The 22,692-nt window shown below is 45.4% G+C and overlaps 1 protein-coding gene across 5 annotated transcripts in view; it reads right to left on the reverse strand.

The window, feature by feature from the left end:
* ATP7B (ATPase copper transporting beta) overlaps window positions 1-22,692 on the reverse strand; it is a 535,606-nt gene that overhangs the window by 36,371 nt on the left and 476,543 nt on the right. For all 5 annotated transcript variants that reach the window (XM_078657262.1, XM_078657264.1, XM_078657263.1 and 2 more), the window contains 3 exons: window positions 12,987-13,190; window positions 12,727-12,844; window positions 687-789 (listed from right to left, as the gene is read on the reverse strand). In XM_078657262.1, coding sequence (XP_078513388.1) covers window positions 687-789; window positions 12,727-12,844; window positions 12,987-13,190 — 425 coding nt within the window. The remainder of the gene's footprint in view (window positions 1-686; window positions 790-12,726; window positions 12,845-12,986; window positions 13,191-22,692) is intronic.

Consider the following 22,692-nt stretch of genomic DNA (forward strand, 5'->3'; position numbering starts at 1 on the left):
GAGCGGCCCCTTTTTGTGTTGAACATTTGATGCTTGAGGCTGCCTGCTCCTAGCGCCCCACTCCACTAGTTGCCTCCCCCAGGATTTTCCCAGGAATAATGTGGTTCCAAGACAGCTAAAGATCTCATGACACACCTAAAAGATTTGTTTCAATTGTCTGTGCTTAGAGGAAACAAATCTTACAGGAACTGGCTCTTACTGCCCAATTGCCATGCTATTAGACAGTCAGAGATTAAGACTGAGTAAAGAATATATAATTAATAAAAGGCCCACTAATTCATAATATGTTTACAAGACTTTTAAAAAGCGTTTCCTCTCAGTCAATTTGTGTAAAGTGAAAGACATTGCTGAATGTCCGTTGATATTGATCCAATCAGAAATCCACACAGAAGCAGCTTTACATGACATGGCAAGAGCCATGCTGCACATACAGTGTACCTTGTGTACATTTGTCATTACTTTACACCAAGAGGCAGTATTCCAATGCACTGAGCAAAGCAATATTGTTTTGAATAGCCCAAAATAGAAGCACTCACTCAGGGCCTGTGCATGGGGGTCAGTGTCATGTATATCCTTCAAGTAGGCTGCATAAGGCATAATTTAGGAGTTTTCACCAAATGGTTCACTGATGCCTCACTTTGCTTTGCTCAGTTGGCACACATGAGGTGTTTCTGTAGTCCACTTACCATTTGAGCTGCAGTGAAGACAATAACACAGAAACAGAGGAAGCCGCCATGGCAGCGGAGCCCATCCAAGGCTGCAGTATCAGGCCAAGTGGCAGGAACACACCTAATGCAAAGACAAAGTAGACATATGCTTAGGGATACTTGTGAAGGGGGCTGCCTCAATAGTGTACCTTAGTATCTTGCAAACTTGACTTTCATTTAGATAAGAGCTTTCATTTCTGTTTTTTCTCAAAGTTAAGGAAGTCTTGCATACCTTGTCCAGCAACCTTAATTCTTTATAATACTTTCCAAGCCCTTATAATCTCTATTGACGAATACAGAACTGCTACTATATAAACAAGCATTGGCAAAGCCTATAGGTATGACTTGCATTTTGAGTCCCGACGAAAACATTAAAGAAAAACAGGCTTGCTGTAGTAAAAAACAAAAGACATAAGTAATTATTTTATGTATACAATGCATCTTTGAGGTAAAGAATTTAATGTGCGATAATCAGTTTCATTATGGAGAGTAAAATAGTACCCCATATATTGCAATGCATGCACTCTTGTTTGTACGGAATGATACACCAAACAGCCAAGAGCAAAAGTTGAGATGGAAATAGGCCTCTGGTTGGAGCGAAGACCCACACTATAAATATTTTAAAGAATCAGTAAAATAGGTCTTAAATTCAGCTGTGCTGTCAACCCAGTCCTGTAAAATGCTAATAATGCTGTCCCTGCCATGAGACACAACTCCCATGGCTAGGGGAACATTACATTCTTTGTTTTCAAAAAGAAAATCCTGTTTCAGGTTTTCTTTTTGAAGAAAAAAAAAGAAAGCTGTTTGGTGCAGGGGTGCGTCATGCTGATTGAAAACTCAATGTTGTTTCAAACAGGGGCCCCAAAATATTTCTTCCCCGGGGTCCCACAAATCCTTAAGATGGCACTGCTCATCGCTTGGAAATACAGCCATTAACGTGTAAAATACCCCTTGTGCTGCATAAATGTAGTTTAATCAGTGCTTTATTCGACTATATGAACAATATTTATTGGGTCCTTGGCTATTTGATAGCATTAACAATAAGAACAAATTATATTATACAACAATAAAGGCACTGTGCTTAGTTTTTTGTATAAGACTTTTTATTCATGTGTCAGTTGTTCTTGCTGTACACTAGCAGAGAAGTTGGTTGCTAGGATACAAACACTCTACAGTTTTGTACCACTCGGAGCAACCAGAATCTGCAACTTAAATCCCGTGACAACAATCTGATTAATTACACCTTTAGGGCTTTCTGAAATGTCTTTTTACTTTTTTCTGCTTGCTAGCATGCTGTGATTTATTGCTATTACCTTTCGACGTGGAGTGTCTTTGCTCGGAGCTAGCTCTGCTGTCAGTGCTTATGTTCTTCTGTCATATGTGTAACACATCAAAACGAATTAAACAATCCTGAAACATTAGGAAATCAACTGAAGACTTCTTCAGCTCCCGTTTTAACATACCTATATGGAGACTGCAAACGAATGCAGTTCATAAATCCAGAAAGTATGGAGAGGCCTATAGAATACCTCTTTTGTATCAGGAGCAGTAAATATCCCAAAGCCGCGGATGATTATAGTAACTTTAATAAGTTTATTGTAAAATGCCCTTTTACCTCAAATGTGTACTTTGGTTTTGACTCTGGCTAGACTTTAGTGGACCCAAACCCCAAAGTCTGCACCCATAAAAGCACTTCAATGGCAGTTCCCCAAATGTGACTGGCTGTCGACCTCGACCTCGAACAACTGTGGAGTGGTGTGGCTCACTGGTTAGAGGCGGCAGACCCGGAAGCAGAAGTCGGCCCGGGACCAGGGTTCGATTCCCGACGCGGCAGGGTCATGGACCAGGGTCACGGACTCGACAGTTCTCGCCTCGGTGCCTACTCTAACCAGGGGTTGCACTCGGCAACTCTGGGCATTAGCTTGCCTAATCTCCACAACAGCCCCATCAACGCCGGGGATGCCTGGCTCCACCTTGGGGATTCCCAGCAGGGACCATCCCACAGGGAAAGCCAGGACGGGTTCCCCAGCGGTATACAGCGCCAGGACGCTGACTGGCAACAGTGTGCTTTACAAGTATACACATTACATTACTGAAGTGGCCACCCAGTGGGGAGGGCATTCACTTAGAAACCTGCAGGGTCTAAATTAAAACACCAGCAGGGCTGAGTCAGCATTTGATCACTGTGAGGCCTAAAACATCAGTGTTTGATTTGGGCAGCAGAAACAAGAATACTGCAGACATGTATATGTCATTCTGTTTATGGAGTGGGCTATATAAATACCTATTAGTATTGATTTTCACTACTACAGATCAGAACACAATCACCTAAAAGGACCAACAATGCTGATTCGGGCCTTGCCTCTTCTTTTGACATCATTTTAGCCAAAGCTTCCCTCGCTACCTTTTAATAGTCCTCTACGCTTTTCTCGGTATATCATCTTCCTGGCTCTATGGCACTGAACGTGTTAAATCATGGCAGGCCTCTGCCATAGTCTAGGGCTGAAAGGTGCCTCTCGAGCAGTGGTATTTTATCGCCGCAGACAGTGGCAAATGCTTGTTCATCAGGGGTGCTTGTTCATCAGGGGAACTTTAAAGGAACGTGCTACTTTGGATACAAATGGAGCATCATGTGTTAGCAGAAACAACGGAGGGGAGGGGAGAAGAAGAACAAAAAAAAAGCATCACACTGGCCGAGGAAGCAGCCTCGCAGCGCCGAAGGATGCGCATGAACCCCCGGGCTCTTCTGGCCTCCAGTGACCGCAGCGGGGGCTGGGGTCCTGCAACAACCGAGCTGCGGGAGGCCGGGGGAGTGGACTGTCCCTGACGGCACTGCGAGAGGCGCAGCTCCGTGGGGTGAGGAGAGACAGCATCCCAGCTCGGAAAAGCAGGACCTGAGCCCCCCACAGCAGCGGAGACCAGGGTATCTCGGCAGGAGGAACCGAGGGGGAGCAGGTCTCTGGAAATCACAAGGCCTTGGGCATAATGCTCCCTCTGTGACCCACTCGCCGACCTAGTATCGGCCCTGTTAATATATCATCGTCAAAGTTACTAGTCTTACTGCAGTGTTTTGGACTACAGGGAGTTGGTAGGTATGGACGGTGCGTTGTGAAGTGAGTTTGCATGTTCTAGTTTGGAGCTACCAGTGTTTGCCCTCCTTCCCGGTGTCCATCTTGGTGGCGGTAACAGTAGGATGTGCCCCGACCACAGAATCAATCAGGATCATTCTGGGGTTAGAAACAGCATCAACATAGGTCCTGCCACAGTTCAGCCGTACTAGCAGACTTTGTTTTTTTTTTGGTTTTTTGTGTGTTTTTTTGGTCCTCATACACCGTGATGGGCATTCCTGATGGGAAACATACATCCCTTCTCATCTGGCCAACCTGTTCCAGCCCTGGCATTAAGGCCTATGAAGAGAGGAAGATGAAAATCCCTCAAGCTGGTACTGTTTTCTTAATCCACTCCGGTTCACACCACCAACCTCGCCATGTGTTACTTAGGAGACAAAGAGCCAACAGAACCCAGGCAAAATCATAGGACCACCGTTACTTATTTCGCCAGGCCACTAAGGCCGCCCAGATCTTATCAGAGCTTGTACTATCACAGGCCATATCAGATTCACTTGTAAAGACTATATGTTTCAAGCACTGTACAAACTTTGGGACATTTACAGCTTTCCAGGCCCTACATATCTCTCGCCTTGCCAGGATTATGACATAAAAGACAAATTTGGAGGCCGGATCATTCAAGCGGTAGTCTGACGTTAGGCCAAAAAAGATTGTCGTAGGGTTAACCTCCACTTGCTGTTGAAGCACGTCCTCCAACAATTCTTGTACCTCAGACCAATAGTGGGAGATCCCCGGATAATTCAGAAACATATGAAGATCGTCCGCCGCCGGGTACTTACACCTAGGGCAATGGTATTCTAGGCCCATCACCTTAGCTAGTCTTCCAGGTGTCAAATATACCCTATGTGCAGTGTAGAGATGGTTTCTTTTAAGAGCGGCAGGTTTAACCACTGCCTGCAACATAGTGAAGGAATCTCCCCAAATGTCACAGATATTGTTAGTATCAGCACTGAGAACATTACCCCATAATTTTTGAAGTTCAAGTTCAGTCACTCCCCCTGCTTCAAGAAGGGCCAAGTACCAAAACGAAACCTCCCGTTTCCACCCTCCCCTCCTTGAGACCAAATCAAATTTGGAGCTTGCTTCTTCATGGTCCCAGGAATTCGTTGCCCCCCATCCTGACAGCTGATAATACTGATAATACTTAAATCTGGTTAGTGTGCCACCTGTCATACCCGAGAGGCATTCCCAACTTAACAGCTGTGATTCCTTCTGAAGATCACCCCAGAATAATAGGCCTGCCAATTTCAGTGGCCGTAACAGTTGATCTCTAAAACAATCAAGGGTGCCCGGCGAGTCCCAGATTGGGGCCTGACAAGCGTAATAAGGAATTTTAAGACTTTTCCTGATGTACAGCCAATTCTTCAAAGCAGCACCCAGAATCTGGAACAATAAGCCCAATGAGGATGTGTCTGTCTTATTAGCCAAGATTCTAAATTTAAAAAAATGAAATGAGTGGTAATCTGTAAGTAAATCTGGTAGTGCCAAACCGCCCGTGTTTAAGCTTCTCCTAAGCTTTTTCCAGGATATTCTAGAGGACTTAGTGTTCCAAATAAAAGAGCCAATTTTCCCCTGTAGTTTCGCAATATCTGATGCCAAAAAAGATAGCGGGATTAAATTAAATAAAAAGGTTATCTTTGGCAGAATAACCATTTTTATCAAGTTCACCCTTCCAAAGATATTTAAAGGGAGGCTTGACCACCGCAGAAGTAGTCTACAGACGTCTTTAAATACTCTAGTCCAGTTGATCTTAGATATATCTTCAATTTTCTGGGCCAAATGGATCCCAAGATACCTCATTCGAGGCTTGATCCCTTGTGTTTCCACATCTTGGTTCCATTCCATAATTTCGGTCTTATCTTTGTTAATTCTGTAGCCCGAGATTTCCCCGAAAAGTTCAGCCTGATCAAATAGTCTAGGAATAGCTTCCGCGGGATTGGTTGTGTACATAAGCAGGTCGTCTGCATATAAAGCAAATTTTAACACTACATCTGCAATTTTAAAAGGTTTAATCAAAGAATCGGACCTGAGCTGACAGACGAGAGGTTCAATATAAAGATTGAACAATAGGGGTGACAAAGGGTACCGCTGCCTAGTGCCACGGGAGATGGTAACCCAGTCCGTCAGAGCTCAGTTAACTAAGATTTTTGCCTGGGGACCAGAGTAAAGAGACTTAACTGCCTAAACAAAATTACAAGGAAAACCAAAACTGGACAAGGATTCCCATAAATATAACCAGTTCACCTGGTCGAAAGCCTTAGCGGCATCAATGGCTACTAACGTCAGTGGTAGCTTCTTATCCACCGCCACATCTATTGCTCCAATAGCTTGGAAAGTTAATTCATTCAACATGGCGGCGGGCTGAGGCCGGTCGTGGGAGCTCCGATCCGACTGGGAGTTTTACCCCCTGCTGATTGACCTTTTCTCCGACGCCGATGGACTCGTTCTTGGCGGTAAGGGCGGGGGGGGGGCCCTCTACACCCGCTATCAATGATGCCCGGTTGATTTTCTCTTCTTTTTTTTCCTTTTTCCCCGTTGCTTCGCCTGAGTGCTGGCGCTTGTCGGCGGTCCCGGGCTTTGAGACCCGGGAGGCCGGATCTGCATGGGAGTGGAGACGGAGGTGGAGGCGGAGCCTGAGGGGCTCGAGTTCTGTGGAGGCCGCAGAGAGTGTCGTGCAAGACTCTGGAGGAGGATTAGGTTGGTGGCGGCAAGGATCGACTTTCGTGCCCCTGAGGGGCGAGGAGCTGCGGTAATACGGTCAATGGGGAGAGGGAAAGGCCGCATCCTGCAGTATATCCAAAAATTTATCGGTGTGCCATCACGAAGAGAGCTGGGGTTTTTCCAAGTCCTGCCCAAGGAAAAGGGCTCTTCTACCTTAGGTTTTGAGAGCATAGATATCGCTCCAAGGCAGTGCCCAGCTACGAGTCCCAGGGTTAGGGAAAAGGTCACAGCTACAGAAGACGGGGGTGGGAGAGAGCGCTGCCTGTCAAGAACAGGTACCAGCTTCGCTCCCAGCTAGAGTTGCAGTAAAAAGATTCACTGGTTGCCCAGGGGCAAAGCACAGGGGGCGCGGGAGTTGTTGTTCCATTGACTCCTCTGAGAAAGAGAAAACCACGAAGGTGGGGGGGGCTTAAAAAACGTAAGGCACTGAAGGATCTCGCCCCATCACTAAAAACTACACCCTCGCTCAAATCCTATTTTAAGATAATGGAGCAAGTGGCTATTTCTAAGTGGCGGAAAGCTCCCCCTTCATCCCCCTCTTTATCTTCCTCCACACAGTCTCCCCCTCCTATTTCCATTGAAAATCGGCATTCGCCCTTAACTTGTGACCCAGATATTGAGGAGATCTCCCCTACATCAGAGACATTTAATCTCCCGGGTCCAGCTGAGCATGCCACCTCGACTCAATATTCAGGTTCAGACCCCGATCCTACTTTTAGTCCTAATATTAACATCAGTACAGTAGTTTGCCCCCCATCAGTCCTATGTTCAACATCGTGTACTGAAGTAGAAGGTGGCGGAAAAATGAACCATGGTGCGTCCGGGGGAGGATCTGAGGATCTGAATAGCGGACAATCACAGCTGGAGTTGCTACTACAGTCCCTAAGAGGGTACTTACTTTCTAAATTTGAAATTTCTGAGGCAAACCAAAAAGGAATCCACGAGAAGTGTGAAAACCTGGAAACTAAAATGGATGACATCTGCAAGCGGACTGAGGTTCTGGAAACAGAAGTGGCTACGCTCTCAGCGGTAGTTCAATGGCATACAAAAGATATAATGGGGTTAAAGGCGCAGAATAAGTCACTCCAAATGGACATGGAGAGGCTCGAGATCCATGCCAGAAGGAACAATTTAAAATTTTTGAAAATTCCAGAAGGATCAGAGAGTGGGGATGTTAAAACATTCATTTGTAAGCTTCTTAGAGAGGGAGTACTAAAAGACAGGTCCGATATAGACCTTGAGAAAGAAATCCAAAGGGTCCACAGAGATCCCTTTAGGCAGCACCCAGATAGGAAAGCTCCTAGGAAAATTTTAGTTAATTTCTACACTTATGAGGTCAAGGAGCTGATACTGGGAAGAGCGCTTACTGACATGTCACTCCAATTTGACTCTGTGAAATATCTTATCCGCTCTGATGTGGGTAAAATAACAGCACAAAGGCAATGGGAGCTCGGGTCTAGAATGCCAGAGTTGAGGAGTTTGTGTGCGCATGTCCAGATGAAGTTCCCCGCATTACTGAAGGTGATGTGGAGAAATAAGCTTCATAACTTTACTACCCCCCAAGAAGTTGATACATTTTTAATCTTAATGAAAGAAAACTCCCATGGCGGGGCCATTTAGCTGGGGGGGATAGGCTTGAAGCAGAAACCTTAGTGGCATTTTATATGGGGTCCTTCTATCTTATATGGTTAGATAATAAGGAGAAAAAAAAGTTTAAATGGTGTAGTGAGTTAAATAAAATGCAGTTTGGACAAAAAAACAAAAAAAAGGGGGGAGGAAAGTTTGTATATAACTATAAGAGGGTCATAGCATGTTAGGTATTAGGTTTCACATAGGGGTTTGTCCTGTTGTCGGATCAAGGGAGGTCCCGAATAGGCGACAAAGATCGCCGAAGGAGATAAGGGTAGGTTCCTCATGGGGGTGGTTGGTGGCCTCACTATCAATAGGGGGTTTCCTGCTAGTGTGTGCAATTTACTATGGGCCAAACCAAGATACTCCAGGGGCCCTCCTGAAATTAAAAGCTAGCCTTTTTGGCACAGCAGCACCCATCATCTTAGGGGGAGATTTTAATTTGAAATTTGATGACTTATTAGATCGTACTTCAAAAGCCAAATATACTCCCCCTCGCAAATCACACCTGGAGATCAGAAATATCATTAAAGATTTTAATTTGATAGATATCTGGAGAGTCAAAAACGGACGTAAAAGGGATTTCTCATTTTTCAGTCGGAAGTATAAACATCACTACAGAATTGATTTCTTTCTGCTGGATCAGACCCTCTTTTCAGCAGTAGATTCCATTTCATATATTGCAGCTATACTTTCGGATCATTCTGCGGTAGAGTTGATTGTTAACTTTAAACAAAAGGAATGCCAGAGAAGGTGGACTCTGGACAGATCCCTATTACTGAAGGAGGAGGTCAAGTTGGATCTAGTGACCCATTCAGATGAATATTTTAAGCATAACTGTGGTACTGCGAATGATCAGGTTGTCTGGGAGGCTTTTAAATCCGTTTTAAGAGGATTATTGACTACGATGATGATTAGGGGAAATAAATCTAGGAAAAGGTTGGAGGAGGAGTGCCTCCGGAAGATTAAGGAAATAGAGCAAGAATTCCAGAGGGCCTCAGTAGTCTGCCATAATATAATACCACGCCTGCAAAGTGAACTTGATGGATTGCGGGCAGAATTCCAAGCTAGTATGGACAAGATTTTAAAAGAGAGGTGGGATGCTAGTAAGCTCCAAAACTTCTCTTACGGTGAAAGATGTGGCTCTCTTCTTGCCTGGAAAGCCAGGATAGATAGGGTAAGCAATCAGATTAAAAGTCTATCTCAGAGTAGCGCAGGAACCATTTTATATGATGATGACCAAATTAGGGAGGAGGCCAGAATATTCATGCAGGATCTGTATAAGGAAGACACTGTTTTTGCATCTCAAAGAGCTAAGGAATGGTTAAACCGGGTAGGTCTGCCCCAGTTGTCTGTGGCAGACAGGGCCTTTTTATGTTCCAGCATAACAGAAGGTGAAGTTAAAACTCAGTTGAAGAAAATGGCCAGGGGTAAGGCAGCTGGCCCGGATGGGCTCCAGACTGAGCTTTATCTTGTAATACTCGATAAGGTAGTCCCTGTGTTAACAAACCTTTTTAACAGAATATATCTATCGGGCGAGGCTGTCCCAAAGTCCTGGTCTGAAGCCACAGTAACTCTAATTTTGAAAGCTAACAAAGATCAGTTAAAAATTGAGTCATACAGACCAATTTCTCTGTTAAACACGGACTATAAAAAATGTTCTGGGGTTTTGGCAGCGAGGACAGCAAGAATTATTAAAACAATAATACATCAGGACCAAAGGGGTTTTATCCCTGGCAGGCAGTTGAATGTACTAGCAGACTTTGTGACTGATGAATCACAGTGGGAAGTGCCTGGATTGCATAGAACAAATCTTGCATTATTGTGAAGCACTCTGATACCTTCTGGTCTAGCTAGCACTGTATAAAACCTATAAATAAATAACCCAGAAACAGAAAATTCGCAGAAATCACGTTGTTCGTATTTAGGATAACCCATGTTGGTTTACAGAGCAGAAGTGTGTGAAATTGCATATTTTTGGTTTAACAAAATGTTATTAAATTCTATGATTTTTTTTAAAATTATACTTTCAGATCAAAATGTGGCTTATCAATATCTCGTGTGACTTTTTTTAGGTGTGCCCCCCATGCTTAAAACGTATTGCAACATACTGAAAGGAGACTGCTTCAGTAGGAAATCTTACTCAATGAGAAATTTTCTGTGTGAACCTGTTTCCTCTTGCAAGACATTTTTATGGCTTACAAAACAGATAAGCAAAATTACATTATGAACATTTTTGAGAACTATTGTTTGTAAATTAATTTAATTGTTCGTAATTTAATTTTACTCGTCCTACTATAGAGCTAACATTCTCAGACTTTCAAAATCAAGATCCAAAAATGAGCAGCAGAATAACCACACTGCCTGTTGAGTAAGGCTGATGAAACCGTCCACATCCTCTTTTATCCGCGACTTCGCAAGGAGGTTTTTGTGGCATATCTCAGATTGGTTATTGGACACAGAGGAGAGATTTGGGATTTCTTAGTGTCATCCACGTGGAACCACATCGGACTTCAGCATTACGCCCTGATTACGAGTAGGTCATTTTATTCAGACTGCACGTAAATTTGTGTTATCGCACATAATAAATAAAGTACCCCTTGGTATTGTTATTTATCAGGGGGGATAAATAGCGCTTAAACTCGTAATCAGGGCCTTAGTCTTTTAACATTGTTGCTTGGGATAATTGCCTCACTCTGGATGAGTAACATAGTTTGGGTGGATGGGAGTTTGAAGGAGTGCCTGAGTTTCAGGATGTTCCTTGCTGCACAGGATGAAAGTTTTCTAAAGCTTCACATTTCTTTCACCCAATGGTAATCCGCTAAGAAGGCTATGAATGCTGCAGTGTGCTACAGGAAGCACAACCATTTCTTTCTCCTGCATTTTGGGTGTGGGTTTGTTGCTGATGGACAGGTTAAAAGTGCCTTTCTTGAGTGACAAGCTAAATAAGAAAATGAGGAATTACGGTTATTGAAGAACTGGTTAATAAAATTGCACGGGTATGTTGGTGGGAAGGTGTTGACGGGAGAAGCTATCATGCATACTTCTGGTGATGTCCTTTATGGTGGTAATTTAGGTGAATAGTGTGAAGGAGAAGTCATGGATCTGTGGTTCGCCAATTTTCTCTAGGTCGAATTTGTTGGTGTTTCCTGCATGAGCTTTGCTATTTTGTTGAATGCTGGTGCCAAATTTGATAATTTTACTAATAAAGAAGATTCATAATTTGTCTTACAATTGGTGGGAATTATCTGATAATGGGTCAAGGTACGTGAGAATATGTAGGATGGGTTGCAAGGATGGATTCTTGTGTTGTGAATTTGGAGGCAAGATGTTCATTTACGATAGTGAAGATGGTTTTTAATGCATTATTTAGGGTGACTTTGTGTTCCACACGGTTGGAAGAGGGTGGTGGTCATGTTGAGGTCGATTCACTTTATCTACACTCTGCTTGAGAGCTCTGATGGAGTGCATTACCGAAAAAGAATAGCAAATGTGTGAGATTTATGGTAATCTATCAATGGTGGTTTGGAAGTCTATTCAGAGCAGTTGTGTGGACATATTGATCTGTGATGGGTGTAACTATACATTGTCTTTGAAGGTTAGGGAGGGGAATGGTTATTTGATGGGAAAAGTTAGAGCACAAAGTTTTAAAAAGGCAGACTGATCCTAAGGAATTTGTTTTGTATGTAGTCTCAGGGCTCTGAGTCCCTTGATGCAGGGTGCGAAAGTAGGTCTCAGGTGAAGTTTGTATATTAGATGAAATCTCCAAGTACTACAAAGTAGCAGTTAAGTTTTGAAACGTGACACTCGAGACAAAATCAAAGAACGATGTCTGAATGTTGAATGTATGTCTCATATTCAGTAGCAGAGGAGGATGAGGAGGGCTTGAGAGATTCCATGATGAGGAGAACGGTCCACATTTTTTGGTATCTTTCTCCCTCTCTCCTCTTCCTTTGTGGTCCATTAACATCATCATTCACTTACATTGGACTAAAAGACTAATGGGTCATAAAAGCACTAAACCTCTGACCAAAAAAATAACTAGATCATTTTGAAGGGAGGATTTTTTATCCTGAATGGCCCTGAATAATAGCAATCTATATGGTACCCACCCATGGTATAAGGTAACGCATTTCACAGTTTGACTGAACGGTATACAGAAGACTTTACAAGTGCGTCAGCTGTCCTACCTCTGGGTGTTTCAGATGGAATCTGTACAAATGATCTTGTCTCAATATATCTCCATTTATTTTCCTTCTATCCAATTGTTTCTACCCTTCTCTCATTACCCTTCATTTAGGTGCTATATCTCTCTCTCATTTACTCGGGGTAGTCTGAAAGACATACTAGACACACTGTTTAGTGCTTCCATCATCCACACATTTACATTTGGTTCTGTGCGACAAGAAGATTTCACATTTCCATCAGATGAGAGAAGGTAGTAGTTTACTTTCAGTATATGCACATTAATTATGTTATTGATTTAGCAGCATGACACCATTTTTGATGGAGAAACAAAAAAAAAGGTAGAATGTGCCTACCTGCAGCTATGGGCACACCAACAAGATTATATATAAGTGCAAAGACGAAATTGATTCGTATTCTTCTCACTGTTCGTTTAGAATGATGGATACTGGCAACCACATCCATAAGGTCATTCTGCAAAGAAAATATTGTAAAGGTAGCTGCATGTCTCACATTGTTTTCATAACATACCACAGTTAAGCTTCACGGCAAACAGAAGATTAACAAATCACTGCATGGGACAACAATGAAACAAATGAACTGCAGAAGAACATACTCGGATGAGAACCACATCAGCTGCTTCAATGGCGACGTCAGTGCCCGTTCCAATGGCAATGCCAACGTCGGCTCTGGCTAGCGCAGGAGAATCATTGACCCCGTCTCCAACCATTGCCACCCGTTTGCCTTGCTTCTGGAGTTCTTCCACTTTTGCAACTTTATGAGAGGGAAGTACTTCAGCAAAGACTTTCTTGATGCCGACCTGCAATGAATAAGAAATAATTTACTCTTGGACACAGTAGTGCATTTAATTTAATGATGAATATTATAAAACTAACTTGCATTACTAGCTAGGGGAAGAAAATGGAAGTGCTCCCACAAAATTAAAGTAATTCAGTTCCTAAGAACCAAAACCAGGTTTCAGTCAGGCCTACGTAAGCAAAAGCATATTAAAGTATTTTTAGCAGCACCAACACAATATTATAGTCAAGAAATCAAAAAGTAAAATTCCCAAATAAAGTTATCAAAAATACGGAAAATGTAACAATTCAAATGACAGCAAAACAACAAACATTGGTAAAGGGATCCAGAGGTATGAATTGTTAAAGAAAATGCAAAATGCTAATGCAGAAGCCAATGTCAATGTTAGTCTCTACTCGGAAAGGATAAACAGTTACCAACAAGAGAACAAGGTACGGTCATTGGCCTTGCAGGCAGGTGCACTGAAATGCTCTCTATCATCCAAGATCATTTCTTCGGTAGCATCACAGGCCATAAAATCCAGGATGAGGCAGATGTCTCTACAACCTCTGTTTGAGGGCCATGCTCAAAGTCGTCTCCCAACTTTGTTAGTCATTGCACGAGTTCTTTCTGGATACTACTAATGCAACCATACCTTCAGGAGCTCTCCTGGGGTGTCCAGACTACAAATCCAAGGAGGAGACAGAATTCGCTACTGCTCTGCTTCCTGTGAGGTGCAGCTAAGAGGCCATTCCCACTGGGATTGCCGATTCTTTCTTCCAGGATGCCCACCTCCCAAGTTCCACCGCCAAGAGTTGACTCCCTCTAAGCTTGGATTGACATAGCCACAGCAAGTTGAATGTTTTAAGTAAGATAAGATACAGTTTTTCAGATTATCTTGCCCAGCAGAGCTATTTTACAGGAAATTCAACCTCTGACATGCAGGCGGCTATGCACAGGTAATTGCACAAAATGCAGTCGGCCACTGAGGTATCTGATTGAGATTGTAACCTGTGAACAGGTAGTCTCAGCTGCAGATAAATACACCCCTTCCGTGATGTATGGTGTTTGGAGCTTGTAACCTGCATTTACACATATGTCCACAAAGAGAGTACCTTAAATACATTTAAAACAAGCATTTGCAATGCTATCGGTATCGCCTTTGGGACTTTATATGTATTTAGCTATGCAGCACAGTAGCTTGAGGGCTGAAACATCTACTGTTCTTTAACATGGAGGGAAAGTAAGCACCAAACTGCGTGACACACCAGGTATGGGAGCACATCGAGAAAAATATTGCCTTTCAGTGGGAAATGGTATAGTCCAAAGCTCTGTTTTTAATATAAAATCAGGACCTTCGGTGGTCATATCACTGAAAATACAAGATTTGAAAAAAATATTATTGTCAATGGGTGCTCGTGGAAGACAATTTCTGTGGACTGGAATCTAGAGAATGCTAAAGTGATTCTGGTATTTTACTGACCTCTGCTGGTCGTTTTCTATCAAGACAGTTAAATAGAGGCAGTTAAACAGAAAATAATGTCCCTAAGCGGAAGCAGACAATTCCTGGGGCTGATCTCCAGAGCCCACAAAATACATACACATATAAGTATTGTTAGAACCGGGATCCCTGGTTGGCCAGGGCTCGCGCCAAAGTCAGTCAGAGACCACCAGTTCCACATCAAGGCAAGGAAGTCACACACCAAGATAACCCCTGCTCACCCTCTAGGTAACGTGACGCGAGCAGACAGGCTAAACTTGGAGGCTATGTAGGTTAAGTGTTTGCGCGCGCACCCCCCAGCAACAACACCCAAGGCCCACCACAAAGGAAACTCCACACAAGGATATATATAAAAATAGCCTTTGTATTATAATACAACACATTAGATAAAACACACACTTTTACAAGGTGCCAACAGGCATGGGCAGAATTTACAATGGATTATGTACAGGACAGGGCCACCTGGACCACTGTCAGGGGTATGCACTTTTAGAATTAGCACTTGTAGAAATAATAATTCTTGTAGGTATAACACTCAGCACATAAAGCATATAATGACTGTAGCACCAAAATAGTACATGTAGCACACAACCAGGAATTACTGGTAACGGGTAAATACCTCCTACGCAACCCTAACCACTCTAGGAAAATCACGCAGGAAACTAGGACCTTATTATCAGGACCTATAGAAGAAAAAGCAATCACCTAAGCATCAACACATATATCCAAGGGAAGAAAAAGCAAGACACATGATGCATCAAAACATTCAGAGGAGTAGGTAATAACAATTGCGCAGTATTCACATTGGCACATAAATCACAGATTGCGCAAGGTGCACATAGGCACAACACTAGCACTGTCCCTCAGGCCTACTGGCCTCGCAAGGGCTCAAATGCCTTTAGTCCAAATGTCAGAAAGGCTGCGCAGGCAGCCAAGAACACAAGCCTAAACGTGGCAACTGCCCACGAAGTGCTGGGCAGTTGAAAATACTGATGATGCCAATGTTGGAGCCTCGTGGCCTCAAGAACACAGGATGGCACTCAAGAGCCTCTCTGGGGCTCTAAAACAAATATGGGCAGTGAGCCTCTCTGGGCTCTAGAACAAAGAGCTTGCACTCGAGCCTCTCTGGGCTCGTAAAACAACTGTGGCTGGAGCCTCTCGGGGCTCGATAATAACTGGGGTGCCTTGAGCCTCTCGGGCTCTGAATACACAAGATGCGGGAGTGGAGCCTCGTGGGCTCGAAAACGGAATGGCACCTCAGAGCCTCTCTGGGGCTCTACTACAACTGTGCCCAGAACGTCGGAGTCCTTCCTCGGGGGACTCGGTATCGCAAATGCCCCTCAGAGCCTATCTAGGCTCTACACATAACTGCGGCGTCGTTGGAGTCCTTCTTGGACTCTAGAACAAGTGATGCCCCCCGAGCCCTCTCAGGGCTCTAAACACAACTGGGCCTCTCTCAGGCCAGGCCTGCACACTGGAGGGGGGGGGGGGCGGGCACCGGCAATGTGCCCCGACGCCCGCCTCCCTTCACTCGCACACCAGGGCCCCACTCACCGGCTTCTCTGCTTCCCGGGCGGGCTCTGGCTGCGGGGCTCCCTTCGACGGGCCTCCTCACCGGCTGCTGGCAGAGGTCCGGGGCTCTCCTCTCCCTCGGGAGCCTCGGCAGGACATGGCAGGCTGCTTCCTGCTTCTCCGGCCTCCCCTCAGCCAATCACCGCGCAGGTCGTCCGGCGAGCCTCCCGCAGCCTCAACCAATGGCAGCGCGGCTCCGGGGTGACGTCAGCGGCTGCTCCTTCAGCGTCTCCTCTACCCTGGGGCTGCGGTGGTGATGCGGGGCTGAAGAGGGGTGGGCTCCCTCGATTAAATCAATAATAAAAGTGAATATGCGACGTGGGCAGCCGCGAAAGGGCATAACAGCGCTATCAAGCGCTGAGGGGACAATTACAGCGCTCCCAGCGCTATAAGTGAAATAAAGTGCTCTTAAGCGCTAGCAGCAGAACAACGCGCTCCCAGGCGCCAGGGGCAAGGAAATGCGCTCCCAAGCGCTAGGGGCAAGGATAAAGCTCCAGCAAGGTTCTGGAGGCAGGCAGGGGGGCAAGGCTGGGCCCAGAGCCAGCTCACTGGGCCTCCAGGCAGGGAGGCAATCCAAGTGGCGGTCCTCCTGGCCCCAGCAATCGCAGCAGCCCCCTCAGCTAGGATCCTGGAAGAGAACACATTCATGGGGACACAGCCCCTTCTTATACTGTAAAACCCTTTGTCTGTAGGTGCAGGGTGGGGGAGAAACCAGTCGCAGCTGGTTTTGGAGCATTCTGGATGTGCTCAACCACCCTTTCTATTCCCTAGGGAGGCTAGGGTCGTTAGACGCACCACAGGGGGCGGAGCCAGCATTGTGTGGGGAAAGCCCAGCCCTATTCAGGATCCAGGTGCACTCCTCCCCAGCCATCAGCATGCTAATCTCCACACTCACCACCGGGCAGACCCATCATGACTCATGGAGCCTGGCATCCCAGCCAGCTCCAGCCAATCACACGCCAGCAACATGGACACACACATTCCCCATGCATTCCTATGGGAGGGCAGGCCAGCCTCACTACACGCACGCACTTTACTCTGGGACACAGGGTAAAAGTGCGCAGAGACCCAAAAATCACTAACACAGATCACATGCTAAAAGCAAAAAGTTTAGGGGTGAACCTGCCAGAAGGGCCAAGTCCAACAAGTATATACTAAAGTATATACAAGAGGTCTTGAATGCTCGACCTAAAAATGGTTACTTACATGCAGGAGTAGTTTTGCAGCATGAAGAATTTTTTGGACTCATGTGCTGTGCATCATTCCCCCATCTAGTGGCTGGGTCCAGAATTGTCTTTGTAGCCCTCTTTTTTTTTACTTAGGTGGCGTCAACCATTTGTGATCTGTCCATCCCTCTGTGACATCAGATGCCTGCACCAAAAGCTTATTTGGGTGGTCACCATTTTCAGATTCTTTTTTCCCCTGTCTTTGTCATGGCTTCCTAGTCCTTCTATATCTTCCTTAGACCTTTGGTGGTCAGCAGCTTCCTAATTTTTTGTGGAAGGGTCACATCTGAATCCATAGAATTCTTCTAAACTACTCCTACTGGTAGGCAACTATTTCATTTTTCAGCGTGAAGTTTTTGGGGGATTCACATGTAGCAATATTTGCCTCCCTTGGGAAGCTTGTTCGAAGTGAGTTTATGGATGTATACAAGTGCTTTAGTACTTTCTGTCCCATTGAGCTTCTTTGTTTGCTTGAACATCCACACCATAGAGTTTTTATAAAGCTATTCACAGCATACTGATTGGATTCCAAAAGGTTGCCATTTATGGAGACACTCTCTTTGTAAATTAGATTTGCTTCCTTTTTTTCCTTTTTGAGTGCACTCTTGATCTTTGTCCCAGTGCTACACCTGCTGTCTTATAACATTTCTGGATTGTTTGTAGTATTCACCTTGCAATGATCCCCTTGGTGACCGGTGAGGTGTTGCTTGCTGATGCAAAAGAGATGAAGAATTGATTTCTTCTCTTAATATATATTTTTTCTTGCACTTAACACCAAGGCCCTTCTGACAACCAGCATGTGCAGGGCTCTGTCTGCTTTTATTTTAGATCATGGAAAAGCAATGACAGCTGTGTAGCTTGGTTGACATGGAAATATGAGATGACCTTGGGAGTAAGGGCTCTGTGAGTTTGTGTCATTGCTTTATGCATCTGCTCAAATGGGTCGTCATGATCTACATTTGCACAAGAGTTTGGTTCCATAGAGTTGCGGGGACTGGTCTTGGTGGATCACCACTTTTGCCCCCCTATAAAACTCCTGCTCACCAGAATGTTGAAGACATTTCTTCCTATGACGCTTGTAGTATAAGCCACTAAGGCAGAGATGTGAAAGTTAAGAGAAGCAAAAGATAGGCCCTCATCTAGCTAGTGGGTGAGGTTCTTAATCACTGCAGTGTCTTGTGTCAAGCTATCTTTGAGTTCTGCTTTGTTGCACTGGTTTATGAACATACTCCATTTTGTCATGTAGAACTTTCTTGTGCCAGGCCTACTGGCCTCCTTATGGACCTCTGTGGTTCTCTGTGTGAGCCTGATGTGACCAAACTCTACATCCTTAGGAACCATGCTGCTAGGCTGAGAATTGCTGGTTCTGAGTGGCATACTTGCCTCCACTTGCATTTTTAACAAATCTTGATGAAGTAGCAGTCTCATCACCCTATCTTGTGCCTTCACACCAGACCCAGAAACATGTATGTCTGACTCACTGAGGGTAGAAATTAAATAGTGTTTTAAACCTCTCTTTTTATAATTTTAGTGTTACTCTATATCTTGTATACCCAGTTGGGCTGCTCATTTTCTGGGGGAAATACCTTTTAAGGATTTTCCAACTTTCAGTGAGAAAGCAGCTCAATGAGCACAGTACCAATGCAGAATATCAGAATACATTACACAACAAGAAAAAGGCAGAAAATACATCACATTAAATCCCATGACTAAACTACCAACCACCCGACAGTAGGGACGGTACCAATCTTCCTGCCTCTACATTAATATTGGCCACCCCACACAATCCTGTAACCCCACCATCTGCCCATGACCTCTCTGTGCATTGGTCTAGCCGTATCCCTATATTCTCTGCCCAGTTCCTCCAGATCTTAAAGTGTTTGTGGGGGCAGCCTTATGACAGGTAGATTGGAAGTTCCATTCCCATATAATTATCCAGCCCTTGAGAGGCCTCCATCGCTCCAGGCCCTGGCAATATTCCTCTTTGCGACACTGAGTCCCAGCCAAAGACGTGTCCTCCGATAACAAGAGCCCCCCAGATCATCCGTGATATGCAGGAGGATAAGTTTAGGCTCTCTGGGAATATTCCAACCTATTACCCTCTCAAGCCAACCCAGCACACCACCCCAGAAATGGGCCAGGCCCGGGCAGTGCCAGAAAGTCTGAAGTAAATCCCCCCTTGGTATTATCACACCTCAGACAGTTTACTATAGAGATCAGGCCCATGTGATGGAGCTGGGCCCTAGTGAGAAGTATCTTAGGTTGGATTAATCAAAACTGGGCGGCTAACACTCCCTCCCTAGGGACCTCCACTGCCTCCCTCCAGTCATCGTCATCCAGAAAGGCCAGTTCACCTTCCCACGCCTGCCGCACTTACACCATTGGGTACGGCACATTACGCAGTAACATATTTCTGACAATTTATGCTCCTTTAGGTTTGTAAGAAGGATTTTGGCCTCCAACGGGAAAAACTCTGGGATATCCTCCACAGGCTGTATAAGAGGGAGGAGGCCATGATGGAGCTGCAAGTATCTAAAGAACTGCGTACGGTGCATGTCATACCCCTCCTACAGGTCTTGAATGGACTTGAGCATCCCATTATGCAGCACATCCCCCAGCATTGAAATGCCTACAATTCTCAGGCTGCAAATACCCTCAGGGCCACCACCTGCTGAAGTCTGGTGCCCTGCTCAGGATCATCCTAGAATAAAAGGACATCATCGGCATACAATGAAATTCTATCGCCTACCCCCTCAGAACACTGAAAACCTCTGATAAGTGCGTTGTACCTCACCCATGCAGCTAGTGGTTTGATTACCAGAGCAAAAAGTAAAGGGCACCGGGGACAGCCTTGAAGGGTGACCCTCACTGCCAGAAACCCCTATGACGACACCCTTCCAATTTGCATCCTCGCAACTGAATTAGTGTAAAGAAAATGCACATAGCTCACAAACCTTAGGCGAAACCTCACTCAAGTAAGAACACTCAGTCCACTGAATCAAATGCCTTCTGAAAGTTGATGGAGGGAAAATAGGACCGCAGAAGTTCCCACTCATGGCAATGACATTATGAACCCTTTGCAAATTATGCTGAGTGGTCTTCTGAGGCATGAACCTAGACTGGTTGGGGTGGACAAGGCATGTAATTACCCCCCTGAGATGGGTGACTAGCATCTTAGCCTATATTTGTACTTCTGAGTTCAAAAGCGAGATTAGTCTGTAAGCCACGTAATGTACCATGCTTTAGGATCATCCGAAGATCTGCCGTCGGCAGATCAGGAGGCAACTCACCCCTCTCCACAGCCTCTCGAAACTTCTCTAATAGCAATGGGCATGTCTGTGGGCTCACCAGGTGCCAGAACTCACTTGGTTCACCAATGGGGCCGGCACTTTACCAGCCTGCAGCTGAGCCAGGGTCGCACACAGCTCGTCGCCCGTATCATCTGCCTTCAATGACCCTTGCTGTTCGGGAGTTAGGTGCGGCATCTGTAGTTCCGATACAAATTGAGGTAAATCTGCACGAGGGCTCAAGGGGGTCAGCCCCATACAACTGTCGGTAATACGTTGCAAACGCGCTCGCAATGGACTCACTCCCAGTCACCCAGGAACCATCATCTCCTGTGTAAGCTCCTGATGGTGCAAAGTCTGGATATGTAGTGAGTCCCAAAGGAGAGATTCCTGCTGTGACAACATGTACTGACTTTCTAAGTAGAGGATACGCTCCTCAAGATCCCTGACCCTCAGCCGATCCCTATCTCTCTGGCTCTTTGAGTAGTTAATGATTCTACTCCTCACCGTGACTTTCTGAGCCTCCCACACTGTAATGTGGGAAGATAAAGAACTCCTATTGTTGGCAAGGAATTTCTGGCACGTGTTTAGGCACAGTTCCCTGAAATCGTCCTTTTGGAGGAACCATCAGTCCAAGCACCATCGCGTTCCCTCTCCCCCAGGTGGCCCCAAGCCACCACTGGTGAGTGATTGGAGAATCCCCTGGCCAATAACCAGACATCTGTGACCGTGTGGCTTTCCCGGCCCTGCATTAAAAAGTAGTCGAGTTGGGAGAATGAGCGATGTGCTTCGAGTAGAAGGTGAACACTCTCTCCCCAGGATGGGCACACTCCACACGTCTATCAGATTCCAATTATGCATAAAGGCCACAAGCGGAGTGGGTCCACGACCCATCTCCACAGACGTTGGAGAACAGTCCGGGCTCACATCGCACATTTAATTAAATCCCCACCAATCAACCATGGGACATCCAAAAATTCCCATGGAATTCCCCCCAGTCTAATTAAAAAATTCTGATGGGGGCATTACACGCTGATCAGGGATATGGGGCGGCCATGGAAAAAGCCAATTACTGCAACATAACGGTCCAAGCTATCATGCCATACCCTCGAGACTGCCAAAGGGGTACGCCCCTAACTAGTATGGCCGTGCCCTGAAAACCCAGTTGGAATCCAGAGTGGTACACTTGAGTGTAGCCCATGCGGGCCAGAAAAGAACACTTGCTACCCAAGAGGTGGGTCTCCTGAAGCATCACGATATCCACATTGTATCTCAATGCTGCCCAGAGCACCACTCCCTGTTTGATCTTATCCAACATCCCATTAATGTTCCAAGACAGGATGGACAATGTACCCAGCCCCCCACATCCCTGGGAGTGGCCACTCTGAGAATTAGAATCTGCCATAGCACAAGCATGGGATCGTACAGTGTCTTTAAAATCATGTGTGTCCTGCCTACAACTGCACTCACCATCTGCACCTGAAAAGGAAATACAATCAAAAACAACACCCTGAGGCCCTCCCACTCCCACAACACCCACCCATACTTCTTAAACTAGAAGTACCTGTCGTGGTGCAACTAGGGACCAAAGCCAACAGGGCTGCCATGTGATGGACATCGTCCCGCTGCCTTAAATACCCCCCCAAAGAACTAAATCCAACTCAATTAGGTATTTTGAGGGTATGGGTCACTGGTGGTCTAGACCACACCAACAAATCAGAGCAGTAAAGACATGTGTGCATCACTCCCAAACAAACCTCACCCCCCGAGAGAACGTCCCGGCGGATCAGGAGCCGCCTACAAAGGAAGATCAGCACCCGACCTCTGCAAGTGGTCATCCCCCGCTGCAGGTGAGTTTTCTCCAGCGACGGCATGCTTGGGACCCAGCGACTGGGTCATACATCCCTTCTTCTTTGAACATTTTCCGCAAGACTGTAT

This window comes from Lissotriton helveticus, chromosome 8 (assembly GCF_964261635.1).
Source record: "Lissotriton helveticus chromosome 8, aLisHel1.1, whole genome shotgun sequence".
Taxonomy (NCBI): Eukaryota; Metazoa; Chordata; class Amphibia; order Caudata; family Salamandridae; genus Lissotriton; species Lissotriton helveticus.